Raw genomic sequence first — 13,720 nt, 5'->3', positions numbered from 1 at the left:
ATGTAAAATGTGGCTGCTGCTTTTGTCTTTGAAATTCCTCATGATTTCCATTGAATCAAAACACCTTTTAACTTTAGATTAGATTATTATTATTTTTTTACATTACACTTTCTAGATTAAGTACCTTATCATACTGTACATAAACCATAAACTCAAACATCAAAATAGTAATTTATAACTTGGTTTTTTTCTAATCTATACACTGCTTATTTGGTCAAATTATTTATTTTAATTTTTTATTTTAATTGCATTTATTTTGTTATTCTACATGCCTTTTTTACATAATTGAATTTGTTTTATTTAGTAATATTTATTTTTAAAATAATGTCTACATTATAGGCCTTTTTTTATTTTATATTTTACACACCTAATAAATATCATTTAGGGTAAGGATGAATTGGATTATGCCCAGCATCCAAAAGACAGTTTTATTACTAACCATTTTTAAAAACACTGCATAAACTTCTATAAAGGCAGAGTGCGCTCCACATTGTAAACAGGTTTGTAATAAATGCATTTAAAATTCGGTGTTCAAAATATAGATATATTCAGTGCTTTAGTTTATTGTATTATGTATTTTATAGTCATTATGGGTGCATAATCCTTTTTATTTAAAATGTTGATTTCATTATGTTTGATCATGAAATACATGATGAACAATGTTCCTCCGACATCAAGATTAACAAGGCCAAACATTAATCTTGTAAATAATAGTTAATAGTCCACCCAAATAGTTTGCTCTGAACCTTCTAACAAATCTTAATAAATCATGACACAACACAAAAAATATAAAGTGTTTTATTATTTTTTCTTTGCTAATATTTGTGGTTGCCTTAGAAGTTTCAGGTTGTTAACATATGACAAGGTTGATGTATTTGACTCGTATTCAAATGTTGTGGCCTGAGAGGAATGTGTCTACTAAGTCAGCTCATTTACAATCATGCTGGCCTCTACAGTGAGGCATGAGATAAGGTTTTCGTTGGTCACTAGATGGAAGCAGTGAGTTTTTGAGGAGGTCACAGTGCCTGCATCTGTGCAAAGAAAACGGTAATAGCGTTCTCCCCTTTTTTGGTAATCATACCATGATTGACAGCTATAAGTGTAGCCTACTACTTTTGTATTTCAGTAATCCCCACCCAATATTTACTTGGAGATATTGGTCACACCACATTTAAAAAAGACAAACACAATAGAATAATATTTACTGAATCCTGTGTGAGATGAACTGCAATGTTGCAGCAGCGAAAGAGAGAACAACGATTACCACAGAACAGTGACCACAAAATAGTTATTATATAAATTACTTTTACATAAAAAGTACAACAAACAACAAAAATAATAATAATGATAATAAAAATACCAAATTAAATGCATTATTAATATTGTATAGAATTGTGTTTTTATTATTTATATCTAAATCATTTTTTTTTATTTTTTTTATGATCATTATTTATAACAATACAATTATTATTATTAATACTTTAATAGAGTAATATTAGAATATTTTATAATAATAATGATCTATCTATCTATCTTAATTAAATAATAATTCAATAAATAATTATTGAATTAATTAGAATGTATTTTATAATAATAATTATTTATAATAATAAGTATTATTATAAAACATATTATAATAAAGTATTATTACTATGTATATATATATAATCGTTTATATATTATTTATGCAATACAAAATTATAATACTGATTTTAAAACGAGTAGTGGTAAATAACCACATTATTTTTTGAACAGCCCATCAAGTTTTTCCGCATACGCTCATCCTTAAGAATTAATTTATATTTTTCATGCAAACGAGGCACACACTGCAGGCCTTGCACTGATGGAAGTGTGATGTTAGGGGCATCGAGAGCTTGCTGGGAGCGCGAGCGTAGTGAGCGGCGTGCGGCATGGCATCATACGCAAGGGGCGTGACGGAGGCGTGTCATAACATATCAGATTCAGCGCCACTGTTTCATGTGTCGATCGAGTCCTGTTGAGAACTGCGCTCTCTCTGTGCTTCAAACAAATCATTAAAAGCTAAAGGTCTAGTTTTCTCCAGCAGCATATGCGCTGTCAGGGCTAACACCGGCAGAGTTTATTGTGGCTAACGGAGAGGATAGATCGCTCCTCTGGGAAGACGTCGAAAAGTAACTAAGCCTCACTCGGCCACAGGTAGCTCTTTCGGCTCTGAATATCAAAGTACAGGTCATGCGGGTGTCTTCGGAGGGACAGAGAGCTGTGATCCAGTGCTGCTGTTACTGCTAGTGACCCCGGGTGGACTGATCGCTTTTGCCGCAAGCTGAGCAGGAACGACGGAATAAGCATGTCCCGAAGAAAGCAGAGCAAACCCCGGCAGATCAAACGTAAGCGTTTAAAGTTTCACTAGTACCGGTGCCGCTGTTGTAAATGGTGACTCGTTGTAAAAAGTGTGTGATATTACTCATATGACTGGAAAGCGTTGTTTTTTGAGCGCAGCGTTTAAACAATTTCGTGGAAACTGACAAGATCTTTCTATTAACACGAGACAAATAGCACGCTCTAGAATGTACGAGCAGAATGTTGAAACAATCCTTGTGTTTTAATGGTTTTAAAAAAGCAGAAAATTAGAAATGGCTACGTTTATTTACAACTGCCGCCATAGTAACCAACGGCTTTTAGGACGCGCAGCTCGTTTAGGAAAAGAGCGCGGCACCTGTCAACGCCGCTGAACAAACTCGCGCTTGATTTTTCAAACCCAGCGGCGATAATTGTGTGTAATAAACGCGTTAAAAAAAAAAACAACTTTTTAATTTGTAAAAGTTCTGTCGTCTCTGCTCCAACCGAAGTGTAACCCTGGCTTCCTGAAACGTCACTGTTCTCTGAAAAAGACGATATGAGTTCAGATAAACAGCGATCCGATCCCAGTCGAGATAAGGCTTCAAATTGGATCTTTTATTTGTTTTCTGTCTGTGGCTGCACGGAGGCTGCTGTTGCATTTTCCTCCGGCTTTTCAGTTCTCTTTCCAGAGATGAGACGTCAGATAGCGCGCCCAGCTGATCTCTCCACGTGATAGTGGATTAAAATTAGAGCTTTTCTTCATCTATCCATTTGAACCCTATAATGTTCAGCCACCATTAGTTGTTCTTATTTTTTTACGATTGTATTCAAGAGTACGTTCTGTCATTATTTACATGCTGCAAACTTGTTTGACTTACTTTCTTCTGTGGCACACAAAAGGAGAAAGTTTGAAGAATATCTTGGTTGCTGTTTTCCATTTAATGACAATGAATGGTGACCGAAGACGTAAGCCTTGAAAATGATGCAGTAAAAGTGACTAGTGCTATATCAAGCAAAAGGAGAAACTATATCTTTTCACTTTCCTGAGAAAAGTAGCAATGTTTCTTTTTTATTGTTATGAATTATTCGTTCATAACTCTAACTGATTTGGTTCTTGAGTTCAACTGTTAACAGCTCATTGGAGTGAAAGATTATTAGTGAATAACTCCGTTAGTGAAAAACAATCATGTGACTTGGAGTATAGTGTGCTAGTCTTATCAGCCACTTTTATTATACTATTGAGATGATCATCCTTTTTGAGACTTGACATCTTCGTTCATCATTAATTGTGATTGGAAAAAAGGAACCCTTAACATTTTGTGGTCGATAAATTCCTAAAGTAAAAATCAAATTCATTGACCCCTGCCTCTCCCTCTCTTTCTGTGAAAAGAACCAACAGCGCTGAAAAGTCGTTTTGCTCTGGTGCCAGGCACTGTTTCAGTTCTTCATCCAGAAGAGAGATGCTTTCAGGCGATAAGCACAGTAGCAATATCTTGGAGGTTGAGTTTGAAAGGGCTGCTCAAAAAAAATAAATATTAATGCTATTCAAAGGCAGAAAGCGACTCTTGAATAGGAAAGAAAAATGGTCTGATAAGGCAGCATTAGCATATACAACTGAGTGTAAACGGACGGTATCAAGGTTTGTTTAAGTGACTGGAGAGTTATACGAGCACGTTGGCCAGTAATGCCAATGACCCGCTGACCCATGAAGGCGTTCTCTTAATTGAGATGTCTTATCTGATATAAAGCTATCTCTGGTTGGTTTCTGCAGAACTCATTTTCTTACCTAGAGGCAGCTGCAAACAGTAGAACCAGCGTTACTACTTAAGGCCAATCATAGCTGATGTTTTGAACGGTTCAGTATAAACATTCCTTATCTTTCCTGAAACGTTGAACCCCGTGAAGATTTCATATCTGGTGGCTTTTGAAGTACACATCGCCAGCTCCACGAGTCCCCCATTGACATCCCATTAGGAGTAACGAAGATGGAAAAGTATCTGAGATTTGGCTCCAGATCACCCCAAAGGTGAGTCCCCCCCCATTATCAAACTCGGGAGCTCGTATGGACGTCACATCGCCCCTCTTATCTCACCTTTTCGCGTATTGAACACATGAAGACGACTGTGTCTAATAAGATTGCATTGTTTTGTTACACTCTTACTGGAAGGATTACAATCCCGGCCCCTCTAAAAGAGGTATCCTGTATCATGGAAGACTGTGTTGAGAGGAAATATTTTTGTGTGTCTTTTGTGCGTCACTCTCCCAATGGTGAAGATCGCGCTGATAGATTATCCATCCCTCCCTGATGGCGAGATTAGCTCACGGCCTTAGCGGGGCCACATCCCAGGGCTTATATTTTGGCGGTTGAGATTGGAGACAAGATAGGCGAGGCGGCGATCTCTGTGGAGATAGTCCCAACGTCGAGGGGGGTGGGGGAGATTGGAATTATAATTATATTTGGCTGAAGCGTTCTCATCTTTGTCATGTTTGTGTTGTTGTTGTTTGAGACTGGCTTGGTGTATCTCTAGATAAGTAAAAAAAAAAAGAGAGAGAAAAGCAGATAATGGGAGAGTAGGATGGCAGGGGTGATAAGGGCTGGGGGAGAGAGAGGCAGGAATACAGAAATGGTAGATGGATGTATGCTGCGTTTTAAAAGCAGCTGCCTCAGTGAGATCGCAGGGCCTGATAAGCGAGCCGTTGAGATGATTGGGAGATAACAGAGAGGAGATTCTCACAGATAGCAGCCGAGTGACATCATTCAAACGGCTCGGAGGTCAGTGTGAATTATTCACGAGCTCCCAGAATTTGGCGTCAGCGGCCGGAGGATGTTTGAGAAGCCGGGGCCAGACAATGCACTTGTTTGAGTTACCACCTCCTGTAGCTTGTGCTTGCACTTTTGAAAGTGTGGACAACTGATGGGATCTCTTCCTGTTTTTGTTGAAAGCGCTCTCAGAGCTTTTGCTGCTGTCAGGTTCAGCGTCTCTGGGTCATTTGACCCCGAGGTCTAGTTTTATACTCCAAAAATATTGAAAAGAATTAGAGATCACAGGCTTTCGTACACATATTTTCACACATACGCACACATGCCGTTGCGTCTTGGTGGTTTTGCTTGTGTATTTTCCTTCTTTGTTCTGCTTTTAGCTCGATGTGAACTTTTGATAAAGCCTGGGGCCTGATCTCCGGTATAGATAGAGATCGCCAAGTGCGATCAGAGTTGTTATCAGCGCAGAGCAGGCAGGAGCTGAGGCTCTGCTGCAATAACAAAGCTACACGTAAGAACAGCAGGGCCCTGGACCCTGGCAATCAGTTCCAACCCTAATGTGATTAATGTTGTTGTATAATTGGATGATAGGTGTGAATGCATTTTTTCTCCCCCCCTTAGTTACTCCCCCACCCTCTTGGTTCCCACCCTTGTGTTTTTCTCCTAACAACCATTGTTGTTGATTAATTTAATTAAAACTAATTCCACATATTACTCACTGTAGATCTTGTGTTAGATAGCATTGAGATGCAAGTTTTTTTTTTGTTCGTCGATGTTAATCTGCAGGGTGCATTTTGGTGAAAAACAGTGAAAAAAAAAAAAAGTATTCAGCTCTACATCTTGCGAAAGGAAACAAGAATGTGGCGTCAGCAGTATGGCTGAAACGTTGATTTGCAGTGAGATATTAGATACTGAGTGATAGTGGGTGCAATGAACACTGTGAGAAAGTTATAAAGTCTTTATAATGTGTTGCAAAGCCAAGGACGGCTTTCATGATTTTGATAAAACATGATTATCAATGATTTCTGGTATCTGATAATCTTTAAAGCAGGTTGTTCAGATCTTCAAAGTCCTGCTTTTAATGATTGTTACTTAATGTATCTTGTGTTTGAACTGCATGTGCTTATAGGGATGTTCATTTTAACCGGTTAACCGACCATAAGAATTTTTGACCGATTAATACAATCAGTTAAGCGGTTTAAAAAGTAATTTATTATAATTTGTTGTTGTTGTTTGAGACTGGCTTGGTGTATCTCTAGATAAGTAAAAAAAAAAAGAGAGAGAAAAGCAGATAATGGGAGAGTAGGATGGCAGGGGTGATAAGGGCTGGGGGAGAGAGAGGCAGGAATACAGAAATGGTAGATGGATGTATGCTGCGTTTTAAAAGCAGCTGCCTCAGTGAGATCGCAGGGCCTGATAAGCGAGCCGTTGAGATGATTGGGAGATAACAGAGAGGAGATTCTCACAGATAGCAGCCGAGTGACATCATTCAAACGGCTCGGAGGTCAGTGTGAATTATTCACGAGCTCCCAGAATTTGGCGTCAGCGGCCGGAGGATGTTTGAGAAGCCGGGGCCAGACAATGCACTTGTTTGAGTTACCACCTCCTGTAGCTTGTGCTTGCACTTTTGAAAGTGTGGACAACTGATGGGATCTCTTCCTGTTTTTGTTGAAAGCGCTCTCAGAGCTTTTGCTGCTGTCAGGTTCAGCGTCTCTGGGTCATTTGACCCCGAGGTCTAGTTTTATACTCCAAAAATATTGAAAAGAATTAGAGATCACAGGCTTTCGTACACATATTTTCACACATACGCACACATGCCGTTGCGTCTTGGTGGTTTTGCTTGTGTATTTTCCTTCTTTGTTCTGCTTTTAGCTCGATGTGAACTTTTGATAAAGCCTGGGGCCTGATCTCCGGTATAGATAGAGATCGCCAAGTGCGATCAGAGTTGTTATCAGCGCAGAGCAGGCAGGAGCTGAGGCTCTGCTGCAATAACAAAGCTACACGTAAGAACAGCAGGGCCCTGGACCCTGGCAATCAGTTCCAACCCTAATGTGATTAATGTTGTTGTATAATTGGATGATAGGTGTGAATGCATTTTTTCTCCCCCCCTTAGTTACTCCCCCACCCTCTTGGTTCCCACCCTTGTGTTTTTCTCCTAACAACCATTGTTGTTGATTAATTTAATTAAAACTAATTCCACATATTACTCACTGTAGATCTTGTGTTAGATAGCATTGAGATGCAAGTTTTTTTTTTGTTCGTCGATGTTAATCTGCAGGGTGCATTTTGGTGAAAAACAGTGAAAAAAAAAAAAAGTATTCAGCTCTACATCTTGCGAAAGGAAACAAGAATGTGGCGTCAGCAGTATGGCTGAAACGTTGATTTGCAGTGAGATATTAGATACTGAGTGATAGTGGGTGCAATGAACACTGTGAGAAAGTTATAAAGTCTTTATAATGTGTTGCAAAGCCAAGGACGGCTTTCATGATTTTGATAAAACATGATTATCAATGATTTCTGGTATCTGATAATCTTTAAAGCAGGTTGTTCAGATCTTCAAAGTCCTGCTTTTAATGATTGTTACTTAATGTATCTTGTGTTTGAACTGCATGTGCTTATAGGGATGTTCATTTTAACCGGTTAACCGACCATAAGAATTTTTGACCGATTAATACAATCAGTTAAGCGGTTTAAAAAGTAATTTATTATAATTTTTTTCAGTAATTTATCAAAATATTTAAAAAGGTTTGCTGCATGGATAAAATATGCTACGCGTATATAAAAAATGAAAGAAAAAAACCGCAAGTTGAGTATAAGTCGCATTTTATCATTTCTTTCCGAAATAGGCCTAATCCCGACGCGAAATGTTTACAAACATTATAATAAACACTGTAAACATAGCTAGGCTATTTTAGTTCCCTTCACTCCACAACAAATCCTTTCAATTAACAGTATTTAGAAAAGAACAAGAATAAAAATATAAGAAGCTATAGCTATATAAACGACAAGCCAAAACTAATTCATTTAGGCTAAAACGAAACCGAAACCAACGTTGTGTCTCTTATTTGACACAAAATCAAATGTTTCCGTATTCGCGACGTATTTGAATGCCAAATTATTATTTATTATGTAGCCTACTTCTCTGGCGTTCCAATATCCACGTAAAACAAAATGTTTTGCATAACATCACGGCAGAACGTTGATAACGCTTAACGGCACAGACTTTACTACATATTTAAACTGAGCAGTGTGTTTTTTCCATATGTTTGACTGACTGTATTTTAATATGATAATGAACAGGCTGCATTGTAGGGCTGTGCAATATATCGAAATTATCGAAATATCGCAAATGTACATATCGCAATATGCATATCGCTACATCTTGCAATATTTGGGGCCATGAACAAAAGACAAAGAGAAAATCACTCGCTGCTCTTACCTAAATAACTTTTGTAGCTTAAAGAAGAATCAGTGCACATTGAATTCAAAGAGAAAATACTAACCAGTGTTTTATTTTTCCTTTTTATTATTCAGTACCTAAACTCATGTTAAAATGATTACACTAATGTTAAAATGACATTTTTATGTAATGCTCGAGTAAAACACTACCGTTCACTTTCATACGTTTTTGTAGGGGTGCTTTCTTCTCACAAAAAGTGAAACATGTATGCTAGTTAGAATCAGAATGAGCTTTATTCACCACTTAAGTATGCACAAACACAAGGAATTTGTTGTGGTTTTACAGGAACTCTTGGTACATACATACATACATACATACATACATGCATACAAATAACCATATATATATATGACACAAGATAGTTATAGAAGTTCACAGAACTGACTCAGCAACAGCTGACAGCAACAGACATTTTTCTTCAATATCGCACAGCCCTAATAAGCAAGCCTAAAGAAAAATAGAATGCCGCTTTCTGCCGTCTGGTTTCCTTTCGCGCTGCACAAAAATGAACCGAAATTCTGCATACTAGGCTAATTGTTGGCTACTTGTTAGGCTACAGTTTTCTTAATTTATTATTTAAGTAAATATATATTTCTCGTATAGGCCTATTTATTATTATTATTATTATTATTATATTATTTATATATATATATAGCCTAGCTTTATGATGTTTTTCTCCGCTCGCAGGTGCGTGATGTGATATGATACGACCATGTGAATCCTCGTGTTCTGTTGTTTGCTGCATTTTGCGCATGTGTTAATTATTTTTAACCGTTCACAGACACTTATCCTTTCTAATTTAATAAAATTCTAATTTAAAATTATCTTGTCGGTTAACGGTTAATAATCGGTTAATGAGCGTCGGTTAGGAAAAATAACCGAAATGAACATCCCTAGCTTATAGATACTAATATTGTGGTAAAATGAAGACAAAGCCAATTATTTATATTTACACAACCATTTAAAACTTTGGGGACTGTAAGACTTTTAATGTTTTTGAAAGAAGTCTTTTATGCTCACCAAGGGCGATACGATTAAAACTGCACTGAAACCAGTAATGTGTTCCTGTGATATAAGCTGGTTTTTCCACCAGTCATTACTCCAGTCAGTCAGAAATCATTCTAATATGCTGATTTGGTACTCACGAAACATTTCTTCTTATTATCAATGTTGAAAACAGTTAGACATTAAACAGCTGCTTAATATTTTTGTAGAAACACTGATGTTATTTCAGGATTCTTTGATTAATTAACATTAATGTTATTGTGATGTATATAGGTTTAACACAGATGTTTCTAGTGAGGCAAAAAAAACATGTATGTATCTCTTTGTTGTTTTCTGCTGACAGATCTTGGTCACTCAATCTTCAACTTGCTGAAACCTGAAATTTTATCTAAAACCCAAATCTTTAACCATAACTTTTTTTTCTGAAATACTTGATTTGTTCCAAATAACCCATATAGCTATAATTTTTACTACTTATTTATTAGAATTTTGTGTAACGTGTTAATTGGTCAGCTGGTGATGTACTGATTGATGCAGCCCATGAGCTCTCCTGATTGGGTGAGAGAGTTTGATCTGTATGGACTGAAAATAATGTCAAAAAGCTGTAACTGTGAATTCGAATTTACCGTTTAGGAAGTGTCTGTTGGTTGCCACGGTGAAAGGAAAAGCTTTTAGGTGTTTTGATGAATTATTGCTCTTTCCTAATGTTTACGCAAGGGGAAGTCGAGTGAGTTATGATAACTGAACCCTCACTGACCCATTAGCACTCCTAAATCTTCACTTCTTCTTCCTTGTAATGTAGAGTCATAAAAAGCTTGAGCTAAAAACTAAATAAAGCAGAAAGTTAAACGTCCCAGCGGGTGTATTTAAACTGTCATAAACACCGATTTTGTCTTTTATGCAATATAATATTTGCAAAAGAATGACTATCTAATCCACCACATTTTTCTTTTTTTTTTTGTGTGGATATTTTATGTAAATATATGTAAATTACACTTGATGATGTCATCTTATACAGTGCTGGCGGAGCTGCCAGTATGCTATCTTTCTCATCAGCGTACAGTAACGAGTGCCATAAAAGTTGTGCGACACCCCACCAAATGCAGACATAGCATAAAGTTTTAAATGCATCTGCAGTTGCGTGTGATTGTGGAGCGGTGGATGAGAATAAAATATTAATGTGTTATTAAGGATCCCATAGCCTCTGGCCCCAATGCAATTAAAAACAAGATGGGAACAGGGCAGTAATCTTTTAATGCACTGTTATCACATTGCATCTTATGGAGAGGACTTATTTTTATGTGCCGTTTTGATAGGAACGGCAGAGGTGAGATTTGCCATCGCAGGAGGGAATTGTTTTTTTCTCCATTAGGCTGGTGTAATAGAGTTTTCTGTGCTTTTTGGTTGGAGTTAATGAGTTGCGTTTTAAGGAGAATGGAGATATGATAATTTGTCCGATGTGGAGGAGCCATATTTGATGTGGATCACGGCTAACAGGATTGATTAGATCGGATGATTTCCACGCTGAAGTTTGATGTCATGTTCTTTATTTGATGTGCTTAATTGGCATGGTTGGGGGTGTGGGCCATCAATTTGATGTTGTGTTAAGGACATAAAGTTCAAGTGACACTATATACTGTTCCCTCCTTTAAAAGGATCAGTACGGATATCTCAAGGGGGGCTTTATGCAAACAGTTCAGCTGGGTGTATTTGTCTGAACCATAAGGCCGTAGATTAAATCTGTAGGTCACATCCCAATGGCATTCAGGTGAGTTTCTGTCCCAGAGTGTAAAATATAACACTCTGGGATAGTAACAGTCCTCACTGGCTTGCTTGTTATGGCTGCCAAGAGGCAAATGTAATCAAATGCACAAGGTCAGGTTTTTACTAATTATTTAATGTTTGTGTTTCATTTTATACTCACAAAAGTGATACTACAGACTCCAAAATGATCCGGACGAGTGGATTAGTGAGTTTGAATAGTCAGTTGGGATGGGTAACAGGTCAAATAATACAAAAACTGATTCGAGGTTAACTGGCTTTAGATTTTATTCCTGTCATTTATTTTTTCATCTAGCTTTTGAACACTATAATGTGTTCTCTGTGAATGCCCTAAACGTGTCAGACTGAGCTCTAGGGCTGGGTTTTGACACAAATTTCACGATTGGATACGATTCTCATTCACAATTTTTTTCGATTCGATTCCCTATTCGATTCAATATCGATTATTTGGATATATATCAGGTACACATGCCAAATTTTCTCAAGGAAAAAATTATCTTAACTAATGCTGTAAAATATACATGAAAGTCCGTTGGTAGCCTAGGCTACTACAATACTATAATATTGAAGGCTAAAAACTGACAGATTTTTAGGCTATACAACTGCTTAAATTACACTTAAGTTTTTATAATAAAAGTTACAATTACATAATAATATTTCAATTCGTTTTTTTAATATAAACATTTAAATGGTGGCTGTCATAAAAAATATATAAATGAAACATTGAAGAACAGTAAAAAATCATAATGAATATATTATGGTGCATATATTTAGCAAAATGCTCCTCTCTACAGTTTATTTTTCTGTCTGACTAATGAGTTTATGGTCACCGAATACGTTTTTTTCTGAGGTAAATGTGACTTTACGTGATATTGTTTACAAGCCGTTATATTGACGTCTTTGCGCGGCTGAAACACTGAGCGATTACATGAGACAGGATACGGATTGTAAAGTTGTACTCTTTTAACTTGCCTTCGGATGTTTAGTCATGTTTATTTTGTGCTGAAACTGATATTAATGTGGAGGAGATGATTCAGTTCACGTGCGCCTTGTGCTGCCGCGTCTGTTGATCTGAGGCGCTACAGCGATCTGTCACTCCACATTAAACAGCGCCAAAACGGCATTTATTGTTTAAATACTGCAATACATTGGACAGAATTTGAAATCTGAGATACTTTCATATTAAAAGTAGGGCCGAACGATTAATCGCAATTGCGATAATATCGCGATATGACAAAACATTATTTTTTTAACCGCAAGGCTGCGATTACATTCTCGTCACGTGACTCGTGAGAGTAAAGCAGTCTGCAGAGGAAGCATCAACTTGGCACACTACGCATATGCCTGGCCTACAGAAAAGCACACTTTGTTTAATCTATCTAATATTGTGTTGGTCATACTATACAATAGAGATGGGAGAAAAGATTCTCAAAAGATTCTGAGCTTAGTTTTTAACCTCAGATGCACGATGGCGCTGCATGTGCTTTAGAAACTCATCCTGCTTGCTTCCAGTTGCGCTCTCTCTCTCTCTCTCTCTCTCTCTCTCTCTCTCTCACACACACACCACTCGAACCATCCACACAATAACCTTTAATAAAAAAAAAGGTTGGTTCGGAAAGGTTGAAGCGAATTACAAGGACATTTGCACGCATCACTGAACAGGATGCGCTGTGAGAAACGCGTGCGTTGCCGATGCTTGCAGTGTGTCGTCTGGCCTGCCGGTATTTTCCTTACAAATGCTCTACCAACACCGCCTCAGTTATGTCGTTATGTCAATTTCAAATGCTGACGCCTGCTTTGTGAAAAGTGCTTGGTCATGCGGCTGTGCACGTCTCCTTTTAAGTGGTTAAATATACTTTAATTTCGCGTCATAAAAGCATTTTGAAATGCTTGTAAACACAGTCAGTTATGTCTTAAAGGATCAAACAGACAGGACAAACCACATCTTATATTTCAAAAGAGATCTGTGCATTAGTGTGAATGCAGCTTATTAGATCTCCTGCTCTCTATGATTTCATCATAATAATCAACAACAGTAAAGCTGAGAAAGAGAAAAATCACAAACAGCTCTTGAAAGGAAAATGTTCAGATACTCTTAAATACTGAAAGCATTGTTTGTTTATTGCTCATATACTGTTTGAGCTGTCTTAACTGAAAGCAACTTGCACTGACATGTCTTAAAATATATCAGTGTCATTGTTTTGTCTCAAGATACACACCAGTAATGTTTTTTTTCTAAGGCACGTTTAAGATACTTAGATGTCCTAATTAAACTAAGGCCTAATCCTGGCTTAATCTAAGCCCTGTTTTATATTAGTTTATTTAAAATTATTAACATGCAATTGTTTTAATTAAATTTTTTTATGTGTAATTTATTTTTAAAAAGTACTTAT

The 13,720-nt window shown here is 37.1% G+C and overlaps 1 protein-coding gene across 1 annotated transcript in view; it reads left to right on the top strand.

Annotated features, from left to right (window-relative positions):
* The first annotated feature begins 1,971 nt into the window (after window positions 1–1,971).
* zfpm1 (zinc finger protein, FOG family member 1) overlaps window positions 1,972–13,720 on the top strand; it is a 116,292-nt gene continuing 104,543 nt past the window's right edge. The window contains exon 1 of the mRNA XM_016230779.1: window positions 1,972–2,366. Coding sequence (XP_016086265.1) covers window positions 2,327–2,366 — 40 coding nt within the window. The 5' untranslated portion in view covers window positions 1,972–2,326. The remainder of the gene's footprint in view (window positions 2,367–13,720) is intronic.

Source organism: Sinocyclocheilus grahami, unplaced genomic scaffold, assembly GCF_001515645.1.
Source record: "Sinocyclocheilus grahami isolate Dianchi unplaced genomic scaffold, SAMN03320097.WGS_v1.1 scaffold377.1, whole genome shotgun sequence".
NCBI lineage: Eukaryota > Metazoa > Chordata > Actinopteri > Cypriniformes > Cyprinidae > Sinocyclocheilus > Sinocyclocheilus grahami.
This window is presented reverse-complemented; position numbering and strand designations above follow the sequence as displayed.